The following is a 25,095-nucleotide window of genomic DNA, read 5'->3' on the forward strand; positions in this document are numbered from 1 at the left end:
TTAGTTAACTTGTGACATGATCTGTTGCTCCCGTGTCGGTGTACCAGTTGGTGTCGACATTGTAGGCGTTCATGGCGATGGCAGCATTAACGTGGCGCTCTTCTGGGACGTAGTTTTCATCGAACCGATGCCAGCACCGGGACGCCCTGTGGCCTGACTTGAAGCAGATCTCACAGAGTGGTAGGTCATCAGACCCACTCGCTGTATCAGATCGTGGTGGTCGCCCTCCATTGCGTTGCTTCGGTGGGTCGTTTCCTCGGCCACGCACCTGGACGCGCCCACGCTGACCACAGCCACAGGAATTTCCCGAGCCACGGCTGCCATTGCCACACCCACGGTTCGCCATGTGGGCATAGGAGCCACCATCTTGCAGCTCCAGTCTGGTCTCGAAACTGAGCAATTGCGAATAAATCTCAGGGATCGAGATGGGATCCGATCTAGCTGTGACCGAGGTCACAACTGGATTGTAATCAGCGTCAAGGCCATTGCACATATGCGCCACCAGTTCTTCATCATCTAGGGCCTTGCCGACAGCAACCATTTCATCTACAAAACCTTTCATCTTAGCAACATAATCTGTGATCGACATGGTACCTTTCTTCGTAGTGGCGAGGGCAAGCCTCACATTCATTGTCTTGGCGCGAGTCTGCGCAGAGTACATTTTCTCCACGGTCGACCATGCTTGTGCCACCGTCTGGGTAGCGACGATCTGCGCCTGAACTTCCTTCCCAACGTTTGAGAGAATGAGCTCGAGGATCTGTTGATCCCGAGCATACCATGTCTCAAACGCGGGGTTCGGATTGGTGACAGTCGTGTCGTCCGCCGCCTTCTCGACGACCTCAGCATCAGGGGCCTCGGTCTTGCCGTTGATGTGCCCCTCGTAGCGAGCACCGCGGATGACGGCGAGGATCTGCGCTTTCCATAGCGCATGATTGGTCTTGGATAACTTTTCGGTCAGTTGGAAACCGAAGAAGGGATTGATGGCGATGCTTGAACCCGTCGCCATGGAACTCTAGGCTCTGATTACCATATAAAGTTGCATGCACCAACCAGTCCATCCCAAAAGCTTAAGCTCATGGAAGGAGTTGGACAATTCACTTATATTATATTCTAACAATGACAAGAAGAAATTCGCTCCCATAGCAAAAATGATACTTGCTTTTTTTAAACGAAAGGAAGAGTGCATTAATCTAGCACTGAAAATACCCTAGTCACGTTCGGATAGGCCAATCAGGGCGATAATCTAATTTTCCTAAGAGATTTATATTTTCTCAATGAAAATTAGTTTATTTTCTCTTAGAAAATTAGGAATTCTTCTCAAACTAACTCTCAAAGTTATTGCCACATCAGATGAACGTGGGCCCCTGCCATCCTCCTGGCTGTCACGGTCGCGTCATGTAGAGTAGAGGGGTCAAATAGGACCCGGTACGGTACCCACTACCCCTCTATCTCACGCCCGTGTTGCTCGCAATTTACACGGGGTGTCATTGCCAGCCGCAGCGGTTCCTCTTAAATTTCTCCCCGTATATCACTTTTTGTGTCACATCATCAACATTTCATCCTCTACTTTTTCATCAACCGCAGTGGTTCCCCTTATATTCTCCTCATATACTCCACTACAACTGTAAAATATCATTATCCAATCATATTCATCATCTATTAACATTTTTTTCACATATTTAAAAATCACCGTACAAATAAACAGTGAAAGGGGACAATAAACTCACACTGGCTACAGCGTGTTCTTGTTCTTTTCCACCGCGTGGAGGGCCTTACGAGGGGCTGCGCTGCGCGCAGGGACGGCTCTCTAGCCGCATGCAAGAGGAGGGGCTGCTGCGCGGCGACCGCTGCTGTCAGGCCCACCCCCAGCGTACAGCCAGCAAAGTCGACCGCCTCATCTCGCCCCAGCCCCACGGCACCGCACCACGTGGATCTGACAGTCGGCCATTGCCGTCTGGGCCCTCGTGGCAGTGGAGGGACGGTAACAGATACCGGCCCAAGTTGGCCCGGCCGTTCAGCGATGTCCATCCACCCAGCTGCAGTTATTCCTCAGAGGAAAGGGTTTCGCCCTGGATGTCGTCGTATTCACGGCCTTGCCACTCGCAAGGACGTTTTGTTTGCTCTCCATTTTATTACTCATGAGGTGACTTTTGCGATGGCACCTTGATAGTTATACTATTCATATGACTCCGTTTTCAGTCCCTGGCCGACCTTCCCTGCCCACCTTGGCTGTTAGTTAATTATTTTGGATCAAAATTCTTATGCTCCGATCAAATCTTATAAGAGGAGCGATGTCTGCAGCAACACTCTCTAAATTCATTATCTATATTCATCTTTTATAGCCTCCTTTAAATTTTTTTCTTTATATCTCCTCTCATTCCAACAACGTTCTTTATATCTCGTTCTCTATACATAATACCTAAATTAAATACATATTTTACTTTAAATTTTTGTACATTTTTATACTATCAAATGCATATTTTAGTTTTGATAAATATGTTGTTTTAAATATTAAAATAGATAGAGGAGAGAGAAACACAGAAACTCTCTATTTATAAAAAATATATATTAAACTCTCAAATGTATTGTGCATATTAAAATTTCTTCTGTAAGTAATTTCCCCTTATAATATATTGAAGCGGCAAGTCTTTTGCCACTTCATTTAAAAAAGAGAGAGAAACTCTATATATATAGGAGAGAAAAACTTTATATAAAAATCTTAGAGGATGTTGTCGTAAACATAAAGGATGACAATCTAATCTAAAATTTAGGATAGAGGAGGCTTTAGAAGACCAACTGGAGAGAGTCTAAATGTGTAAAACTACAAAAGGTAAAGGCGTAGACTGCAAAACCTCAACCAGTGAATAAAATAAAATATTACAGGAAATCTTTACCGGCCATGCAGGAAGAGGAGGACAAAAGAGGGCAGCTTCGGCAAGATCTTGAGATGTGTGAAGACTGCAGAAGACACCGCATCAGGCACCACCGTCCACCACACCACCACCTTCATCAATTCCTGCAACGTCCAGCCACGCCCTCCCCACAGGACATCCACCCCCAGTCTCATCACCCAGGAGGAGCGACGAGGAATCAAGCAGCCAGCTAAACAACCAACCCCATCGTCGGTAGATAGCCACGCTGCTGGGCTCGATCCGGCCGATCGATCGCATGCGGCACCTACGGATGCCCCACGCATCCGTCTTCTGAGATCTCGGTTGCTCCATGGGGAGCGGCAAGGCATCGTCCCCGCCAGGCGCCGCTGCCGGCGGGAGCGCCCCGCCGCCGGGCGGCGCCGTCGTCTGCTGCATGTGCGGCGACCGCGGCGTCCTGTCCGAGCTCTTCCGCTGCTCCGCCTGCTCCGTCCGCTCCCAGCACACGTACGTGCATCCGTCCACACCCTCCGGTCTCTCTAATCAATTCTTTTGTCATCTCAATGCGCGTCGTCGTCGCCCATGTCCGTACCTGCGGCCGATCCCTAATTCGATCTGCACTTGCAGTGGCATCGATTACGGCACTTATGAAAATATATTCTAATTTCGTTGATCTCTTTTATTTGGTTGCGACTGTTTGCGTCGGGGATTTTAATCACATTATTTAGGCGCTTTTATTTGTGAATCGAATCGATCGGGGCCAGATGTACATGTGCCTTATCTAGCTGCGGCTTTGGTTCCCCACATATATATACACTATACTATATTACTATCACTATTTCTGATAGCATTAGAAATTTCTCCAATGAATATATGCAACGATGCTGGATGCGTGGTTCTCCTGCGCATTCTCGAAGAAGAGAAAAAGGCTGTCGATCGAATTCAGAATATAATCTTGAAGAACCACGCCATCTAGCCGCGCGCTTTGAATCTAGAAATGCCCACCACACTATCGAACTGATAGTTCATGGGTTGATGTCAACCTGCACAACCTTTTTTTTTTCTGAACAACACGTGAACCTGCAGAAACTGCTCGTCAGCGCTTATTCTCGCCCCCATAAAAACTCCAAAATGGTACCATCATTTTTGTGTACTGTACATACATCTCGTCTCCATTTCCCCGCCGACGATCCCTTTCGTCTTGCCCGTCCTTATAGTTTGCTCCGGACACTTTCCCTCACGTCCCCAAATTTGTCAAACGAAACGGGGCCCACATGCACATTCGCTGGACGTTGATTTTTTTTTTGTTTCAAAAAATTATAGAGCTGATTTTTACCCGAATATTACAGCGCCACTGTTTATTACCAGCGGGTCTTAATTAGTTCACGTGAAAATGTACGTGTTCACCTCATAATTTTGCATGCAACAACGTACATACACGCCAGAATATATAAATCTATATTTACATGACCATCTGGCTAATGTATATTAATTCTGCTGTTCGCGTATGTACGTGTACGTGATCGTGTATCCAGATACTGCACGGATAGGTACCCGAAGGCGGAGTCGTACGGCACCTGCAACTGGTGCCTCAGGGCGGATGGGCGCGTGGCTTCTACTTCTAACTCGCCGAGATCCGCTGGCAAAGCGGCTGCCCGGCCGCCATCTCACGGTGGTGACACGATCGGCAGCGGAAGATCGCCCAAGGTTGCCGCTCGTGGCGACTTTGCGTCTTCCAACCTGAGCAAGCCTGTCAAGAAGCAGCATGCGCAGCGGATCCTGCTGCGGCGGTCGGCGTCGGACCTTGGCAGCCGCGTTCCTACCGACCACAACGCGCCGCCGTCGCCCGGCGTCGCGCGTGGCAGGCCGAAGGTCCGGAGGTACAAGCTCCTGGAAGAGGTGATCAGTAGCTAATAATAGTCTAACTAGCGATACCCGGTGCGGTGTCGATGTCGTGGAAAACATTATCGAGTGCGTGTGCGTATTAGATGTATAATACGTACGTGCATGTGTATCTAGCTAATATATAGGGGTAGACACGGCATCTTGCGGTGCTGCCATGCATGCATGGAAATACTACGTGCTGATCGATCTCAAGCATTACTCAGGGTGCTCGCGTCGTGTTGTATTTGTATATGAGGTATTGTATAAAGCATCGGTTCCCACGGTTTCTAACATCGTCGTGGGAGTTATGCATAAATGAGCACACTACCTCACTGGTATTCTTTTACAAGTGTCTCAAACATTTGTAAAAGTTTTTTTATACTCGGTAAAACCTTTGCCTAGTGTTACACTCGATAAATATTTTATCGCAAATGATTCTATGACAAAATGATTTCAAATAAAAAAAATTCGTAATTACACAGTTTTATAATATTTCAAGACCTATAACTTTTATTTTGGTGGTTTTTCAATCGAGTTCGTTTGAAAATTTCGAATTTTAAAATTTAAACAAAGTTTTGCATGACAAGGTAATTTCAAATCAAAATGTTGTCAACTATAAAATTTCATAAATTTTTAAGATCTACAACTTTTATTTTGATGGTTAGGCCGTTTTGAAAATTCAAATTTTTAATTTTTAAAATTCAGACGTAGTTTTCGTTTACAAGATGACTTCGGATCAAAAAGTTGCCAACTACAAAATTATATAACTTCTCAAGATTATATAACTTCTAAAATTTATTTTGGTTGTTTGGTCATTTATTCATCCCACATGTTGGTTCTAACATTATTAACAAATCTTATACATCTCTCTTGTAGTTTCATAATCTACGAGAGAGGTATAATTTTTATGAACAAATTTTTTTTGTCGTGTGAAGAAATGACCAAAATATAAATTGTACATCTTGATGAGTTATATAAATTTGTAGTTGAAAATTTTTTCATTTAAATTATTTTACTGCTTCAAAATACGATTTTTAAATTGTCTTAGTCTATTGTTCAAAAAAACACTCGGCAAAGAAAAAACCCTTTGTCGAGTGTTTTTTTAGCACTCGGCAAAAAACTTCTCTGTGGAGTGCCTGAAAAAACACTTGGTGAACTATTTTGTACTCGTCAAAGAGCCAGATTCCGGTAGTATAATTCGTATCAGCTTCTATCGCTTCTACAATATTTTGTCTCTATGGATTGCGGTTGCAGCAATCCTAACAAATCACGCCCCTACATCTATAGAAAAGGATAGGTTCTAAACCCACCCAGGAATGACCGACGAGCCCCATGTTTTTTGACAAGGCATATGCTCGTACGAAATTTTAGCAGTATAACCCCGTTGTTCTCCAATCGCTCGCGTGAAAACGGTGCAATTGGAGAACAGAGAGGTTATGGTGCCAAAACTACGCAGGAGCACATGCCTTTGTCATAAACACGAACTCTGTCTTCACCCCGAGGTTGTCCAATAAAGGGACAATTTCGGCACAACACACCTCACATGTGTTGTGTGTTGTACCGAAATAGATGATGCCTAGGTTTCGTTTGTTGACACAATGATACACTATCAATAACTATAATCATCGTGCATCATTACATAGTTCAACAAATAAACCACCAATACTATATTATATACGAAATAACATTATTATAGGTGACTGAAAGTCGCCTAGAAGGGGGTGAATAGGCGTAATCTGAAATTTACAACTTTAAACACACACTACAAGCCGAGGTTAGCGTTAGAGCTTAAATCAAGTCCGGGAGAGAGGGGAAAACAAATCAAATGGAAATCAAGCGAATGAACACGGTGATTTGTTTTACCGAGGTTCAGTTCCAAAGAACCTAGTCCCCGTTGAGGAGGTCACAAAGACCGGGTCTATTTTAACCCTTTTCCTCTCTCAAACGGTCACTTAGACCCCGAGGATCACCACACACTTAGGTGTCTCTTGCTTTGATTACAAGTCCCTTTCGAACAAGAATGAGTAAGGAAGAAAGCGATCCAAGCAACAAGAGCGCAAATGAACATGAACACACACTCTCTCAAGTCACTAGGTGGTTGGGAATGAATTTAGGACATGGAGAGGCTTTGATCTTTTGAATTGTGTCTAGGAACAAATGCACTAGCTCTTGTATTGATTGAGAACTTCAGAAACTTGGATGCTTGGAGTTGTGGTGGTTGGGGGTATTTATAGCCGTCAACCACCAAGTAGCTGTTGGGGAAGGCTGCTGGCGATGGGCGCACCGGACAGTCCGGTGCGCCACCGGACCGGTCCTGTTCACTGTCCGGTGCGCCGCCACGTCACCCAACCGTTAGGGTCTGGAGCCCGGTCGACCATTGGGGGCTTTGTCTGCTTGTGGCATCGGACAGTCCGGTGCGCCTCTGACTCTGCGGCTCTGACTCTGCACGCACTGTTCCTCTGTCAGCGGCTTTTGCAGTCGATTGTTGCGTGAGTTAGTCGTTGCTCCGCTGGCACACCAGACAGTCCAGTGGCACACCAGACAGCCCGGTGAATTATAGCGGAGTGCGCCTGCGGACACCCGAGAGTGGCTGGTTCAACCCTGTACGGGCCTGGTGCACCGGACACTGTCCGGTGGCACACCGGATAGTCCAGTGCGCTAGACCAGAGCACACTTGGTTTCTTTTGCTCCTTCAAATTGGATCCCTAACTTGGATCTTTTATTGGTTTGTGTTTGAACTTTATGCACCTGTAATACATGAGTTCTAGAGCAAACTAGTTAGTCCATTTGTTTGTGTTGGGCATTCAACCACCAAAATTAATCGTGGGAAAAGGTTAACCCCATTTCCCTTACAATCTCCCCCTTTTTGGTGATTGATGCCAACACAAACCAAAGCAAATATATAAAGTGCAGAAATGAACTAGTTTGCATATGGTAAGTGCATAGGTTACTTGGAATTAAACCAATTGATAATCTCACTAGATATGAATGGATTGCTTTCTTTTGTTTAACATTTTGGACCACATTTGCACCACTTGTTTTGTTTTTGCAAACTTTTTGGAAAATCTTTTCAAAGTATTTTGCAAATAGTCAAAGGTATATAAATAAGATTGCAAGAAGCATTTTCATGATTTGAAATTTCTCCCCCTGTTTCAAATGATTTTCCTTTGACTAAACAAAACTCTCCCTGAATAAAATTCTCCTCTTAGTTTTTAAGAAGGTTTTTAATAGATACCAAATTTGAAAATCTACCTTTAAATATACCAATTTGAAGAAATTGTCATTACAAGATCCCAATTGAAGTTTAAAACAATACCAATTGAGATTTTGCTTTCTCAAGATAAGTGAAGCATGGATATCAATTGATATATTGTCATGACATAGATACCAATAAAAAATATCAATTAAAGCTTTATTTTAAAATTTTTGAAATTGGTGGTGCGGTCCTTTTGCTTTGGGATTAATATCTTCTCCCCCTTTGGCATTAATCGCCAAAAACGGAGAGTTTGAGAGCCCTTTTACTTTCTCCCCATTGGTACAAGTAAATAAGAGTGAGGAATTATACCAATTTGGAGTGTTGTGGAGTAACGGCGAAAGATAAATGATACCAATAGAGTGGAGTGGAAGCCTTGTTTTCGTCGAATACTATATTTCCCTTTCGATCTACGACTTATCATAGAAATACACTTGAAAACACATTAGTCGTAGCCTTGGTACATAAATAACAAGAAATATGCATATGTACCAAATTAAAGAGACATGATCAAAGGTATATAAATGAGCTATGTGTGCAACGTTTCAATCAAAATTCTGAGAATCAAGAATATTTAGCTTATTCCTAAGTTTGCTAAAGGTTTTCTCATATAATGGCTTGGTAAAGATATCGGCTAGTTGATTCTTGGTGTTTACATAAGCTATCTCGATATCCCCCTTTGTTGGTGATCTCTCAGAAAGTGATATCGAATGTCTATGTGCTTAGTGCTGCTGTGTTCAATAGGATTATCCGCCATGCGGATTGCACTCTCAGTCACATAGGAGAGGGACTTTGCTCAATTTGTAGCCATAGCCCCTAAGGGTTTGCCTCATCCAAAGTAATTGCGCATAACAATGGCCTGCGTCAATGTACTTGGCTTCAGCGGTGGAAAGAGCTACGGAGTTTTGTTTCTTTAAAGCCCAAGACACTAGGGATCTCCCCAGAAACTGACAAGTCCCTGATGTGCTCTTCCTATCAATTTTACATCCTGCCCAATCGGCATCGGAATATCCTATCAAATCAAAAGTGGATCCCTAGGGGTACCAAAGCTCAAACTTAGGAGTGTAAACTAAATATCTCATGATTCTTTTCACGGCCCTAAGGTGAACTTCCTTAGGATCGGCTTGGAACCTTCCACACATGCATACAGAAAGCATAATATCCGGTCGAGATGCACATAAATAGAGTAAAGATCCTATCATCGATCGGTATACCTTTTGATCTATGAATTTACCTCTCGTGTCGAGGTCGAGATTCCCATTGGTTCCCATGGGTGTCTTGATGGGTTTGCCATCCTTCATGCCAAATTTCTTAAGTATGTCTTGAATGTACTTTCACTACAAGAAACTGGTTAAAGAACGTGGGTGAAAAACCGTCGAACTTAATGTAATAGGTCGTCGAACTTACCATAAGAACGTGGGTTTACCGACGAATATAGCCGACGGCGATTTTTGGACGAACTTAAAGAAGTAAGTTCGACGGCCCCCACGTTCTTAAGGTTAAGAACGTGGGTACCGTCGAACTTAAATGTAAGAACGTGGGTACCGTGGAACTTAAAGTTAAGAACGTGGGTTTTTAAGTTCGACAGGGGCCGTCGAATTTGTTCCCATAAGTTCGACGGCACCCACATTCTTACATTTAAGTTCGACGGGGCCACGTGGCCGTCGAACTTATGGGTCCTGCGTGGGTCGGCGAGGGCTGCCCATTAAGTTCGACGGTACCCACGTTCTTAACCTTAAGAACGTGGGTACCCACGTTCTTAACTCTTTTCCAGAAAAAAATAAAAAATACAGAAATGGAAAATTAGGCACACATAATATCACATGCAACACAGAATATCACATACAATACAGATTTCAAACACATGGATATATGTTCATATCACAAATTCACACAAGTCCAAATACATAAGTTCACAAATTCACATAATTGGGTAGAATAAATGCATTCTCATTTTATTACTAATTATTGGTCTATGAGAAATGTGATGGTAATAGATCAACTTATTCTATTCCACAAACCGAACACTTCTCTATTAACCTTTGAGATGTTTAATTGGATACAAAGATATATGTAACCTAAGCAGTTCAAAGCATTTAGAAGAAGAAAAAATTCTCATTCGAGGGACTCTTGTCATGTCAATGCAGGTCTGTGGGCTCTGCTGATGCATGCCTGTACGCTGAAATCAGAACCAGAATTCCAGTACGCAGAAAAAATTCTCATTCGGATGCCCTGTTTCCTTAGAGCCTCACACTTGTCCCTGTACGCTGCGACCACTCTTTTCTCTACACAGAACGACGCCACAGTTCCGATACTGCCGACAGCATCAGTCGCCACTTGTCTTGCATCCTCGTACATCTCCTGCGTTGTGATTGGAGTGGGTTATAATCAGTGTTCTTTGTGAAGGACAGTTGTGATATAGGACATTTAATATCTGCACAACAGTATCTGTTTTTCCCGTACTAGGAGGACCAACAACCATCGTCAACCTAGGTTGAATACCAGATATTATAGCACCAATCTACAAATAAATAATATTGTCACATTCAGAATTTTAAGGTGAATAAGATCCACACTCATCATGAAAGCAAAGACACTAGCAGACCATACTAGACTTATTCTATTTACTTAAGAGACCAAATATGTTATATACTCGAGTTCCAGTCAGATAACGATTGCATGTACACTTAGATAAAAATAATGATGCTTGACCAGAGATGATATCATATTTCTAAGTTGGAAGAAACATCTAATATGCACAAGAAATGCTCTCGATGTGCCTCACATTCATTACCAGACATGCACCAATTGAAATATTGGATTGTCTGATAATCTGAAGAGTACCTGAGTTGGTGTGAACCTCACTGAGTTCTGTTTAGGTTTATCTTAAGGATACGGCCCAGGATCAGCTGGAATGTAAGTCTCAACAATTAGTTTCTCTTTCTGAGGCTCCCCATCGTCCATATTATTTCTGCTCTTAACAGTCAAATTGGAGTTCATGTTGCCAGGTAAAGCATGACTGCTTTCCCTCATTTTCTTGGATAGCCTGATTTTAAAAGGGGGACTTGGATGCAGGTTTTTTGTACCATCAGAATTGATAAATGTAACCTGAAAAATTCAAGCATTAGAAGCTTGGAGATTGAAGATGAAAACGAGAATAGATACACTCCAAAAAAGCAAAAAAATTAGTCAAAATATATACCTGGTAGTCTGGAAAACTTTGCTGAACATGGTTGGCATCAAGAAAAGTGTCCTTGAAATCTATAACTTCCAGAAGATCAGGCATATTCATCCACTGTGCGGCAGAAGGATTTCCATAACCCAAGAATATGATTTACAATCAGTAGCCACTCCTATAAATTTGACAGTATAGGTGCAGAAAGTGCCTGGAAATTTGATTTACAATCAGTAGTCACTCCTATAGTCTCCAAATTCTACTCAACATTGATAGACTACAATACCTTGATGTATGGATGAAACACAGATGGCGAATGTGAAGCCATAACAAGCCTTGTTAATACAAGTGCTTCAATCTTCAGGTTGGAGGTAGAAGACTTGTCCTGTCAAATCGACTATAAGTTCAAAAATGTTTCACAAGAAGTTTTTTAGGGGCTGAAAGTTTTTGTCCAAAAAAAGGGAGTGAAAGTCACAGCTAACATTCAAAGCCTTCTCAATCCCAGGAACAAGTGATCCAAAATGATCAGCAAGACAGTCTGGTAATACAACCACAAGCTCCTTCAGTACTGAAAATGTCCCAACCTGAAAAATGTTAGGAATATAATCAGACTTACAGTTCCAGAACCATGAATTGCAGGAAAACTGAAGGACTGACCTTTGTCTTGATTGATTTTTCACGTAACTGCCTGTTGATAGACTTGACAACTTTTGGACCTCTTGCTTCAGCAACCAGCGAGGGCTGAAAAGCAAAACAGAATGATGCATGGGGACAGGAGACACTGAGACAGAACATGCAATCTAAATGCAGAATTTTTCTGCTAAGCATAGCAACAAAAACAAGATATACATTCATATCTAGTGCCCAGTATGAGACCAGATTACCACGTTATAATAATGGCACCAGTTTTTCTAACTGCAGTTCGATGAACCTCACCTGGACTCATCGATGTCGCCTTGTCCTTTCGTAACATTACCAGTTTGGCGTAACAGCTCAATGAAGGTGTTAAATATATCCATCTAGAATCGGATAGAAGCTTCATAAGATTTAGAAAATAAGAAGTTTTACATACGAATTTATCATGTATTTACCTTTACATTCTCTTCTCTTTCCCGAAATCGTTCAATTAACTTTGGACAAGCCTGCACAAACGAAACATATTAGTCAAAAGAATCAGAAGGCATATTCCTCACAAATTATTGAAGGAAAATTATTAGGCTCATTTTTGGTGCATTTATTAGTAATTGGCTAAATGACGTCTCAAAAACATTGAAAAAATGACATAGATATGAACTATTATTGTCAACAAACCTCTAGAAACATCTTCACCAACATTTCAGGACGAGACACTATAATTGCAGATAGGCACTTTGATGATGCCCTACGGACTTTCCAGCTTGCATCCTCATCATCTGTGTACTCATTTGCACTCTCACTGGAACAAAATGTTAAAAAGTTTTAATTACACAAACTGACCAGTTTAAAAGTTTTTATTACAATACAATTGGACCTGGGCGGCCTAAATCCTGCAGTCTGGTGATACTTTATTGCCGAGACAGCAAGGGACATCACCATAAGTCGCAAAAATAGGGGAACATACCCAACCGTATCGATATCAGGCGGCACAAAATCTGCAATTCCAGTGTAGCAGGTGTAACCTGAATAGGTGGCATCTGAGTGCCCGAATAGTGTCTTCCTCACCTATTCAGAAAACTTCAGTCAAATCAGGTTTCGTTTGTGCTTGATTCTGACCAAAAGGAGAACTAACTGTATTACCTTTGACCATATTCCATCGGCACCAACCAAAAGGTCACCTTCAAATATTCTACCGTCCTCCAATATGGCAGTTCAAATATTCTATCGTCCTCCAATATGGCAGTAACCTACACTCAGCCGAAGAAGCACTGCAAGTTTAAAGACAGGCAATGGAAACTCCTGCAGCCAAATTTAAGTTTAAGTTCACAAAGCCACAGAAACATATCTGCCAGTTCACCTTACTGCCATCATCTGTAAAATTGACTACATGGCTTCCATTCAATATAGCGTCATACCCAACTGCTCGAGCAAGGATCTGTTGCAGCGTCATGCGACTAATGACCCTTGTGACCGGGAGCCCCCGCTCAGCTGCAGGAGTAAATGTATCAAACTTGATGTACCTGAATCCAACTTGGCACTGTCAAATGGCTACCTCCAGCGAAGGGATATATCTATCTTGAAGCTAAGCAGAAAAGATACACGGTGTGGGAATTTGGAAACAGAAGCTGTAAAATAAGGACCAAAGAAATTAGAGACTTGCATGAGCAGGCTAGTGTCACGACTAGTCAACCACCATGTAGCGTAAAAAGCAATCAAATTCGGCCACATGGTGGCTTGGAGTTGGAGGCTTGGTGCAAGAGTTTTGCTCTGACGTGGGAACGACCCTGCCTGCCTCCCTCCCTTACCAGGAGCTAGAAACGCCGTCGACGATCATATACTGCATCTGTACTAAATTGACAGACAGGTCATCAGCATTAAAACAAAGCATAAAGAACCATAACGGGTGCAGTGGTCAGGAGAACCTTCAAAATCTTTTGTGCTTCTTTTAAGCTCTCTGCATTAGTGATGTATGAGCAGAAATTGAACTGCATCTGTAGCTACCAACAAAGCTATTGTTTTGCTTGTACTACCATGTACCATCATCAGGAGCAATCAAAACCAAGTCAAGGCCCCGATCTTATACTAATCTTATACTAGGCACCCTCTATTGCAAGATTATTGTCATTGTTATTTAATATGTAGTACTAGATTATATAGAAGCGAAAAAAGGAGCAGGATTTTGTTTACCTGCCATTCCTCAAACCCCTGCATGCTCTCTGAGTTGAGCTTCTTGACCGCAACAACCATGTCGGTGCCGTTCCTGGTCGGCGCCATGGTCTTCTCATCCACCCACCCTTTGTAGACTCTCCCGAACCCTCCTTCGCCGAGGACGCTGTCCGGACGGAAGTTCTTGGTGGCCGTCTTGAGCTCTATGAATGTGAAGGTGTGGAGGTTGGGCGCCTTGAGGATCTGGCCGTCGAAGTACTTGGCCCCCTCGTCAAACCCGCCGCTGGTGCTGCGGCTGCCAGCGGACGCCATGAAGTTGCTGCCCACGGAGGAGAGCTTCCCCATGGTGCTCAGGCTGGTGGTTATGCTGCCACTCGTCTTGGAGGTCATTGTTGTCCCTGTCACACGATTAGGAAACGATTCGTAAGCGTGGTTACTGATTAGGGTGGGGATTAGTGAAGAACGCAGAGAATTCACAAAAAAAGCTTAGCCTTTTACCACCCTTCCTAGCGGATAAAAATTGCGAATCTCTGATGAAATAAATAGAAGTGAAGAACAAAATTTAAGATCGGAAAGTGCTGCCCCCGCCTCTAAACAAGCCATGATACATTCAAGGGACAAGAAATATTAATCTAGGATCTAAACAAGGCATGCATCTTCAGCTAGTGGAACTTCAGAATGAAACTTGCAAGAAACAAAATTTAGCAGAAGGCAGGAAAGTTTCCTCGACCAGGACAGGCCGCCCCAGCCTCAGGATCCATGAATTGGAAGAATTGGATGAAAAGCTAGAGGAGATGCAGGCCTCACCTGGCTAGTGCTTGATTGATGCAGGCCTCACCTGGGCTTGATTCACCTGAAATCCTCGGCCACCTGGTCATTCCCGGAGCCACTGCAGATGTTCCCTGCTGCGGTGGAGTGGCGGGGCGCGGTGGGCCGGCTGCGCGCGAGTAGGCGGAGGCGGGGCGCTGGCGGGGTGGCGCGCGGTGGGGCGGGGGGGGCGCGGTGGGCCGGCGAGGCGTCGGGGCGCGCGCGGCCGGTTTCTGGCGGCGGCGGTGGGGCCGCAGGGTGGCGAGGGCTGGCCGCGCTGGTGGCGGCGCGCGAGCCTGCGCGCGGTGGGGCGGCGGGGCGGGCACGGGGTGGAGGCGGGGCGCACGTGGCGAGGTTGTGGCGGCGGGCTGGCGGCGAGGCGGGTAGCTTCGGGCGCGCGCGCGCGGTGTCCACAGGGAAAAGAAGACAGACGCGCGTGGTGAGAGAAATTTAGGTTATAGGTTAAGTTCGACGGGGTCCACGTGACCCACGAATTTAAGTTAAGAACGTGGGTACCCACGTTCCTAATATTATAAGTTCGACGGTTTTCCCACGAGCCCACGAATTTAATATAAGAACGTGGGTACCCACGTTCTTAAATTAACCCACGAACATAACTCAATTAAGAACGTCGGTACCCACGTTCTTAAATTAACCCACGAACTTTTATTAGTTTCTTGTAGTGTTTGTTTGGCTGATGAAGGTGCCTTCCTGGAGTTCCTTGATTTGAAATCCTAGAAAATACTTCAACTCCCCCATCATTGACATCTCGAATTTCTGTATCATGATCCTACTAAACTCTTCACAAGTTGATTTGTTAGTAGACCCAAATATGATATCATCAACATAAATTTGGCATACAAATAAATCATTTGCAACAGTTTTAGTAAAGAGAGTAGGATCGGCTTTACTGATTTTGAAGCCATTAGTGATAAGAAAATCTCGCAGGCATTCATACCATGCTCTTGGGGCTTGCTTGAGCCCATAAAGTGCCTTTGAGAGTTTATACACATGGTTAGGGTACTCATTATCTTCAAAGCCGGGAGGTTGCTCAACATAGACCTCTTCCTTGATTGGTCCATTGAGGAAGGCACTTTTCACGTCCATTTGATAAAGCTTGAAGCCATGGTAAGTAGCATAGGCAAGTAATATGAGGATTGACTCAAGCCTAGCTATGGGTGCATACGTTTCATCAAAATCCAAACCTTCGACTTGTGAATACCCTTTGGCCACAGTCGGGCTTTGTTTCTTGTCACCACACCATGTTCGTCTTGCTTGTTGCGGAATACCCATTTGGTACCTACAACATTTTGATTTGGACGTGGAACTAAATGCCATACCTCATTCCTCGTGAAGTTGTTGAGCTCCTCTTGCATAGCCAACACCCAATCTGGATCTCTCAGTGCATCCTACATCCTGTATGGCTCAACACGAAAGAGTAATGTTCACAGAAGTGAGCAACTCGAGATCGAGTGGTTACCCCCTATGAATGTCACCAAGGATGGAGTTGACGGGGTGATCTCTTTGAATTGCTTGGTGGACTCTTGGGTGTGGCGGTCTTTGACCCTGAATTTCTTGACCATCTTCTTTGTCTTCATTAACTTCATCTCCCACTTGATTATTGTCCTCCTCTTGAGGTGACTCATCCTGTTGATCTTCATTTTCGTCATCTTGAGTCTGATCCTCATCTTGAGTTGGTGGAGATGCTTGATTGGAAGATGACGGTTGATCTAGTGCTTGTGTGGGCTCTTCGGATTCCTTAGGACACACATCCTCAATGGACATGTTCCTTAGTGCGACGCATGGAGCCTCTTCATCATCTAGTTCATCAAGATCAACTTGCTCCACTTGGGAGCCATTAGTCTCATTAAACACAATGTCACAAGAAACCTCAACTAATCCAGTGGATTTGTTCAAGACTCTATATACCCTTGTGTTTGAGTCATAACCAAGTAAAAAGCCTTTTACAGCCTTATGAGCAAATTTAGATTTTCTACCTCTTTTGATAAGAATAAAACATTTGCTTCCAAAGACTCTAAAACATGAAATATTGGGCTTTTACCGGTGAGGAGTTCGTATGATGTCTTCTTGAGGATTCGGTGAAGATACAACCGGTTGATGGAGTAGCAAGCAGTGTTGATTGCTTCTGCCCAAAACCGGTCTGGTGTTTTGTACTCATCAAGCATGGTTCTTGCCATGTCCAGTAGAGTTCTATTCTTCCTCTCCACTACACCATTTTGTTGAGGTGTGTAGGGAGAAGAGAACTCATGCTTGATGCCCTCTTCCTCAAGAAAACCTTCAATTTGTGAATTCTTGAACTCCGTCCCATTGTCGATTCTTATCTTTTTGATCCTTAATCTGAACTCATTTTGAGCTCGTCTTAAGAATCCATTTAAGGTCTCTTGGGTTTGTGATTTTTCCTGCAAAAAGAACACCCAAGTGAAGCGAGAATAATCATCCACAATAACTAGACAGTACTTACTCCCGTCGATGCTTATGTAAGGGATCGGCCCGAATAAATCCATGTGGAGTAGCTCGAGCGGCTTGTCAGTCGTCATTATGTTCTTGTGTGGATGATGGGCGCCAACTTGCTTTCCTACTTGACATGCGCTACAAATCATGTCTTTCTCAAAATGAACATTTGTTAGTCCTAAAATGTGTTCTCCCTTTAGAAGCTTGTGAAGATTCTTCATCCCAACATGGGCTAGTCGACGATGCTAGAGCCAACTCATGTTAGTCTTAGCAATTAAGCAAGTGTCTAGTTCAGCTTGATTAAAATCATCTAAGTATAGCTGACCCTCTAGCACTGCCTTAAAAGCTATTGAATCATCACTTCTTCTAAAGACAGTAACACCTACATCTGTAAAAAGACAGTTGTAGCCCATTTTACATAATTGAGAAACAGAAAGCAAATTGTAATCTAAAGAATCTACGAGAAAAACATTAGAAATAGAATGGTCAGGTGATATAGCAATTTTACCCAAACCTTTGACCAATCCTTGATTTCCATCCCCGAATGTAATAGCTCTTTGGGGATCTTCGTTCTTCTCATAGGAGGAGAACATTCTTTTCTCCCCTGTCATGTGGTTTGTGTACCCGCTATCGATTATCCAACTTGAACCACCAGATGCATAAACCTACAAAACAATTTTAGGCCTTGTTCTTAGGTACCCAAACAGTCTTAGGTCCTTTAACATTAGAAACAAGCACCAAGGGTACCCAAACATAAGTCTTTGGACTCTTGTGTTTGCCCCCAACATATTTGGCAACTATTTTGCCTGATTTGTTAGTAAGCACATATGATGCATCAAAAGTCTTAAATGAAATGTTGTGTTCATTTTATGCAGCAGGAGTTTTCTTTTTAGGAAATTTAACATGTGTAGAATTCCTAGAGCTAGAAGCCTCATTCTTATACATAAATGCATGATGAGAAATAGTGTAAGGTTTCTTAGCATGAATTCTCCTAATTTTGTGCTCAGAATAATTTGCAGGATATAAAATGTAACCCTCATTATCATGAACCATGGGAGCTTTGCCCTTTACAAAATTAGACAATTTCTTAGAGGCATTAAGCTTGACATTGCTCCCCTATTGGAAACCAATGTCAGGGCGTCTTCCATTATAGAGCATGCTTCTAGCAAATTTAAACTTTTCATTTTCAAGTTCATGCTCATTGATTTTAGCAGTTAATTTGGCTATATGATCATTTTGTTGGTTAATCATGGCAAGGTGATCATCAATAGCTTTTACATTAACATCTCTACATCTAGTACAAATAGACACATGATCAACAATAGATGTAGATGGTTTGCATGTTTTTAATTCTTCAATCTTAGTATTTAAAATAGTGAAAGGGAAATAGGCTTACACCTTTTTCCTAAATAATTTTGGTGGTTGAATTGCCAAACACAAATTATTGGACTAACTAGTTTGCTCTAGACTATAAGTTCTACAGGTGCCAAAGGTTCAACACAAACCAATAAAAAGTCCAAGAAAGGGTTTAAATAAAAAGGAGCAAAAGACAACCGAAGGCAGCCCTGGTCTGGCGCACCGGACTGTCTGGTGTGCCACCGGACAGTGTCCGGTGCACCAGGGTGGATCAACTCCAACTTGCTAGCTTCGGGTTTTCTGGGAGCCACTCCGCTATAATTCACCGGACTGTCCGGTGTAGCACCGGATTGTCTGATGTGCCAGCGGAGCAACGGCTAACTGCGCCAATGGTTGTGTGCAAAAGTCTACAGTGAACAGTGCAACTGCGCGCGCAGAAGTCAGAGCAGGCGCTAGATGGCGCACCAGACAGTGAACAAGACCTGTCCGGTGCACCACCGGACTGTCCGGTGGCCCACATGTCAGAAGCTCCAACGATCGAACCCTAACGGTTGGGTGACATGGCTGGCGCACCGGACAGTGTCCGGTGGCGCACCAGACTGTCCGGTGCGCCAGTCGACAACAGACTTCCCCAACGACCATTTTGGTGGTTGGGGATATAAATACCCCCCAACCACCACTCTTCAAGGCACCCAAGCATTCACTACTCCTCATTCAATACAAGAGCAATACACAACACTCCAAGACACAAATCAAAGCCTCCGATCAAATCAAAGTCCACAATTCAACTCTAGTTTTTAGGACTTGTGAGAAGATCGACTTGTGTTCTTTTGTTGTTCTTGTTGCTTGGTTGGCTTTCTTCTTTCTCTCATTCTTACACTCAAAGCCTTGTAAGCAAAGCAAGAGACACCAATTGTGTGGTGGTCCTTGTGGGGTCTAAGTGACCAGGGAAATCAAGGAAGGAAGCTCACTCGATCTAAGTGACCGTTTGAGAGAGGGAAAGGGTTGAAAGAGACTCGGTCTTTGTGACCACCTCAACGGGGAGTAGGTTTGCAAGAACCGAATCTTGGTAAAACAAATCATTGTGTCACTCTTGCTATTTGCTTGTGATTTGTTTTTCGCCCTCTCTTTCGGACTCGATTATATTTCTAACGCTAACCCCGGCTTGTAGTTGTGCTTAAACTCTATAAATTTCAGATTTGCCTATTCACCCCCCCTCTAGGCGACTTTCAATTGGTATCGGAGCCCGGTTCTTCATTAGAGCTTAACCGCTCGAAGTTATGTCGGGAGCTCACGCCAAGAAGGAGATGGTGACCGGCGAGAAGCCCGCCACAAGCCACGCGAAAGCTCTATCGGGAGAGTCCGGCAACAAGAAGAGGGAGGAATCGCCTCCCCGCGTCAAGTCGCACCGGAGTGACGACAAAAAGAAGAAAATGAAGAAAGTGGTCTACTACGAGACTGATTCGTCGTCGCCATCCACCTCCGGCTCCGACACGCCGTCCGTCACTTCTAAGCGCCATGGGCGCAAGAAGTTTAGTAAGATCCCCTTACGCTATCCTTGCATTTCCAAACGCACTCCTTTACTTTCCGTCCCACTAGGCAAACCACCGGGTTTTGATGGTGAAGATTATTGTATGTGGAGTGATAAAATGAGGCACCATCTAACCTCACTTCACGCTAGTATTTGGGACATTGTTGAATTTGGTGCGCAGGAACCATCCGTGGGGGATGAAGGCTATTACTCGGACGAGGTAGCCCAAATCCGGCATTTCAACTCCCAAGCCACAACTATACTCCTCGCCTCTCTAAGTCAAGAGGAGTATAATAAGGTGCAAGGGTTGAAAAGTGCCAAAGAGATTTGGGACGTGCTAAAGACCGTGCACGAAGGAGATGAGGTGACCAAGATCACCAAGAGGGAAACGATCGAGGGGGAGCTCGGTCGCTTCATGCTTCATCAAGGGGAGGAGCCACAAGCGATGTACAACCGGCTCAAGACCTTGGTGAACCAAGTGCGCAACCTCGGGAGCACCAAATGGGATGACCATAAAATGGTCAAGGTTATTCTAAGATCACTCGTTTTTCTTAATCCTACACGAGTTCAATTAATTCGTGGTGATCCTAGATACAAGCTAATGTCTCCCGAGGAAGTTATAGGAAAATTTGTGAGCTTTGAATTGATGATCAAAGGCTCCAAGAAAATCATCGAGCAAGGCGCCACCTCCACACCCGAGGTGCAACCCATCGCATTCAAAGCGACGGAGGAGAAGAAAGAAGAGTCTACATCAAGTAGGATCCCCATCGACGCCTCCAAGCTCGACAATGAGGAGATGGCTTTAATCATCAAAAGCTTTCGCCAAATCCTCAAGCAAAGGAGGGGGAAAGACTACAAACCCCGCTCCAAGAAAGTTTGCTACAAGTGTGGTAAGCCCGGTCATTTTATTGCAAAATGTCCATTATCAAGTGATAGTGACAGGGGCGACGACAAGAAGGGAAGAAGGAAGGAGAAGAAGAAGGGCGGTGATGCCCATGTTTGTCGGGAGTGGGACTCCGACGAGAGCTCCACCGACTCCTCCTCCGACGAGGACGTTGTAAACATCGCTGTCAACAAGGGTCTTCTCTTCCCCAACGTCGGCCACAAGTGCCTCATGGCAAAGGACGGCAAAAAGAAAAAGATAAAATTTAGAGCTTCCACTAAATATGCAACATCTAGTGATGTGGCTAGCTCTAGTGATGATGAAGATGATTTGCTCACCCTTTTTGCCAACTTAAACATGCAACAAAAAGAAAAATTGAATGAATTGATTAGTGCTATTCATGAGAAGGATGAACTCTTGGATAGCCAGGAGGACTTCCTTATTAAAGAAAATAAGAAGCATGTTAAAGTTAAAAATGCTTATGCTCAGGAGATAGAAAAATGTGAAAATTTAACTAGTGAGCTAAACACTTGCCATGACACTATTTCCAACCTTAGATGTGAAAATGATAAATTGATTGCTAAGGTTGAAAAATTAAATGTTAGTGATGATTCTCTTGTCAATCTTAGAAATGATAATGCTAATTTGATTGCTAAGATTGACAAATTGAATGCATCTCTCTCTAGCCTTAAAATTAAGAATGAAAAATTAATTGCTAAGGCTAAAGATTTAAATGTTTGCAATGTTTCTATTTCCAATCTTAGAGATGAGAATGCTATTTTACATGCTAAGATTGTTGAATTAAATACTTGCAAACCATCTACATCTACCGTTGAGCATGTTACTATTTGCACTAGATGTAGAGATATTAATGTTGATGCTATTCATGATCACCTAGCTTTAATTAAACAACAAAATGATCACATAGCTCAACTTAGTGCCAAAATTAATGAGCATGACTTAGAAAATGAAAATTTTAAATTTGCTAGAAGCATGCTCTATCGTGGGAGACGCCTAGGCATTAAGGATGGCATTGGCTTCCAACAAGGAGACAATGTCAAGTTTAATGCCCCTAAGAAATTGTCTAACTTTGTTAAGGGCAAAGCTCCCGTGGTTCAGGATAACGAGGGTTACATTTTATACCCTATCGGTTATCCCGAACACAAAATTAGGAGAATTCATTTTAGGAAGTCTCACTCTGGCTCTCATCATGCTTTTATGTATAAGAGTGAGGCATCTAGTTCTAGGCAATCCACTCATGTTAAAATGCCTAAAAAGAAATCTCCTATTGCATCAAATGAGCCTAACATTTCATTTAAGACCTTTGATGCTTCATATGTTTTAACTAACAAATCAGGCAAAGTAGTTGCCAAATATGTTGGGGCCAAACACAAGGGCTCAAAGACTTGTTTTTGGGTACCTAAGGTGCTTGTTTCTAATGTGAAAGGACCCAAGACCGTTTGGGTACCTAAAAACAATGCCTAAATTTGTTTTGTAGGTTTATGCATCCGGGGGCTCAAGTTAGATAATTGATAGCGGGTGCACAAACCACATGACTGGGGAGAAAAGGATGTTCTCCTCCTACGAGAAAAACCATGATCCCCAAAGAGCTATCACATTCAGTGATGGAAATCAAGGTTTGGTCAAAGGACTTGGTAAATTTTCTATATCTCCTGACCATTCTATTTCCAATGTTTTTCTTGTAGATTCTTTAGATTATAACTTCCTTTTAGTTTCTCAATTATGTAAAATGGACTACAACTGTCTTTTTACGGATATAGGTGTTACTGTCTTTAGAAGAAGTGATGATTCAGTAGCATTTAAGAGAGTGTTAGAGGGTCAGCTATACTTAGTCGATTTTAATAGAGCTGAACTCGACACTTGCTTAATTCCTAAGACTAACATGGGTTGGCTCTGGCATCGCCGACTAGCCCACGTTGGGATGAATAATCTTCATAAGCTTCTAAAGGGAGAGCACATTTTGGGACTAACAAATGTTCATTTTGAGAAAAACAGGATTTGTAGCGCATGTCAAGCAGGGAAGCAAGTTGGTGTTCATCATCCACACAAGAACATCATGGCGACCGACAGACCGCTTGAGCTACTCCACATGGACATATTCGGCCCGATAGCTTACATAAGCATCGGCGGGAGTAAGTATTGTCTAGTTATTGTGGATGATTATTCTCGCTTCACTTGGGTGTTCTTTTTGCAGGAAAAATCTCAAACTCAAGAGACCTTAAAGGGATTCTTGAGACGGGCTCAAAATGAGTTCGGCTTAAGGATCAAAAAGATTAGAAGCGACAATGGGACGGAGTTCAAGAACTCACAAATAGAAGGCTTTCTTGAGGAGGAGGACATCAAGCATGAGTTCTCTTCTCCCTACACACCACAACAAAATGGTGTAGTGGAGAGGAAGAATAGAACTCTACTTGACATGGCGAGGACCATGCTTGATGAGTACAAGACTTCAGACCGGTTTTGGGTGGAAGCAATCAACATCGCTTGCTACGCCATCAACCGTCTCTACCTTCACCGAATCCTCAAGAAGACATCATATGAACTCCTAACCGGTAAAAAGCCCAATGTTTCATATTTTAGAGTCTTTGGTAGCAAATGCTTTATTCTTGTTAAAAGAGGTAGAAAATCTAAATTTGCTCCTAAGGCTGTAGAAGGTTTTTTACTTGGTTATGACTCAAACACAAGGGCATATAGATTCTTTAACAAGTCCATTGGACTAGTTGAAGTTTCTTGTGACATTGTGTTTGATGAAACTAACGGCTCTCAAGTAGAGCAAGTTGATCTTGATGAGCTAGATGATGAAGAGGCTCCATGCATCGCGCTAAGGAACATGTCCATTGGTGATGTGTGTCCTAAGGAATCCGAAGAGCCTCCACAGGCACAAGATCAACCATCTTCCTCCATGCAAGCATCTCCACCAACCCAAGATGAGGATCAAGCTCAAGATGATGAAAATGAAGATCAAGAGGAGCCACCTCAAGAAGAGGACAATGATCAAGGGGGAGATGCTAATGATCAAGACAAGGAAGATGATGAGGATCCAAGGCCACCACACCCAAGAGTCCACCAAGCAATACAACGAGATCACCCCGTGAACTCCATCCTCGGCGATATTCATAAGGGGGTAACTACTCGATCTCGTGTTGCTCATTTTTGTGAACATTATTCTTTTGTGTCTTCTATTGAGCCATATAGGGTAGAAGATGCATTAAGAGATTCAGATTGGGTGTTGGCAATGCAAGAGGAACTCAACAATTTCACGAGGAATGAGGTATGGCATCTTGTTCCACGTCCTAACCAAAATGTTGTAGGAACCAAATGGATCTTCCGCAACAAGCAAGATGAGCATGGTGTGGTGACAAGGAACAAAGCCCGACTTATGGCCAAGGGATATTCACAAGTCGAAGGTTTGGATTTCGGTGAAACCTATGCACCCGTAGCTAGGCTTGAGTCAATTCGTATATTACTTGCCTATGCTACTTACCATGGCTTTAAGCTCTATCAAATGGACATGAAAAGTGCCTTCCTCAATGGACCAATCAAGGAGGAGGTCTATGTTGAGCAACCTCCCGACTTTGAAGATAGTGAGTACCCTAACCATGTTTATAAACTCTCTAAGGTGCTTTATGGGCTCAAGCAAGCCCCAAGAGCATGGTATGAATGCCTAAGAGATTTTCTTATCGCTAATGGCTTCAAAGTTGGAAAAGCCGATCCTACTCTCTTCACTAAAATAATTGTAAATGATTTGTTTGTATGTCAAATTTATGTTGATGATATTATATTTGGGTCTACTAACAAATCTACTTGTGAAGAGTTTAGTAGGATCATGATACAAAAATTCAAGATGTCTATGATGGGGGAGTTGAAGTACTTCTTAGGATTTCAAGTGAAGCAACTCCAAGAGGGCACCTTCATTAGCCAAACGAAGTACATTCAAGACATACTCACCAAGTTTGGGATGAAGGATGTCAAGCCCATCAAGACACCCATGGGAACCAATGGGCATCTCGACCTCGACATGGGAGGTAAATCCGTAGATCA

At 43.3% G+C, this 25,095-nt stretch overlaps 1 protein-coding gene, 1 non-coding gene and 3 pseudogenes across 5 annotated transcripts; 1 reads left to right on the plus strand and 4 right to left on the minus strand.

The window, feature by feature from the left end:
• Window positions 1-384: 384 nt before the first annotated feature.
• On the minus strand, window positions 385-523 carry LOC111590711 (small nucleolar RNA Z247). The gene has a single exon (XR_004855751.1). It is a non-coding gene; the product is annotated as a small nucleolar RNA Z247 (small nucleolar RNA).
• Window positions 524-2,958: 2,435 nt separating this feature from the next.
• LOC100277316 (uncharacterized) lies at window positions 2,959-5,100 on the plus strand. The gene is made up of 2 exons (NM_001150916.2): window positions 2,959-3,377; window positions 4,406-5,100. Exons 1-2 carry the CDS (start codon window positions 3,223-3,225, stop codon window positions 4,782-4,784), a joined length of 534 nt encoding a protein of 177 aa, NP_001144388.1. The 5' UTR covers window positions 2,959-3,222; the 3' UTR covers window positions 4,785-5,100.
• A 6,367-nt stretch (window positions 5,101-11,467) lies between these two features.
• LOC103631827 (cullin-associated NEDD8-dissociated protein pseudogene) lies at window positions 11,468-12,757 on the minus strand (annotated as a pseudogene). The gene is made up of 7 exons (NR_161277.1): window positions 12,693-12,757; window positions 12,494-12,617; window positions 12,274-12,324; window positions 12,119-12,201; window positions 11,840-11,923; window positions 11,665-11,766; window positions 11,468-11,567 (listed from the first exon to the last, which is right to left on the minus strand). The product of NR_161277.1 is annotated as a cullin-associated NEDD8-dissociated protein pseudogene (transcript).
• A 21-nt stretch (window positions 12,758-12,778) lies between these two features.
• Window positions 12,779-13,007, minus strand: LOC114574113 (antheraxanthin epoxidase pseudogene; annotated as a pseudogene). The gene is made up of 2 exons (NR_161279.1): window positions 12,959-13,007; window positions 12,779-12,883 (listed from the first exon to the last, which is right to left on the minus strand). The product of NR_161279.1 is annotated as an antheraxanthin epoxidase pseudogene (transcript).
• Window positions 13,008-13,071: 64 nt separating this feature from the next.
• Window positions 13,072-14,329, minus strand: LOC103631828 (serine/threonine-protein kinase pseudogene; annotated as a pseudogene). Its single transcript, NR_161278.1, has 4 exons — window positions 14,006-14,329; window positions 13,624-13,661; window positions 13,176-13,338; window positions 13,072-13,086 (listed from the first exon to the last, which is right to left on the minus strand). The product of NR_161278.1 is annotated as a serine/threonine-protein kinase pseudogene (transcript).
• Between the last annotated feature and the right edge of the window lie 10,766 nt (window positions 14,330-25,095).

The sequence above is a fragment of the Zea mays genome, chromosome 1, assembly GCF_902167145.1.
Source record: "Zea mays cultivar B73 chromosome 1, Zm-B73-REFERENCE-NAM-5.0, whole genome shotgun sequence".
In the NCBI taxonomy this organism is placed as follows: domain Eukaryota; kingdom Viridiplantae; phylum Streptophyta; class Magnoliopsida; order Poales; family Poaceae; genus Zea; species Zea mays.

Bases quoted from the DNA above. Each gene is read 5' to 3' on its own strand.
- LOC100277316 (NM_001150916.2), top strand. From the start codon at position 3,223: ATGGGGAGCGGCAAGGCATCGTCCCCGCCAGGCGCCGCTGCCGGCGGG. The intron at 3,378-4,405 runs GTACGTGCATCC...TCGTGTATCCAG, and splicing joins TCCGTCCGCTCCCAGCACAC to ATACTGCACGGATAGGTACC.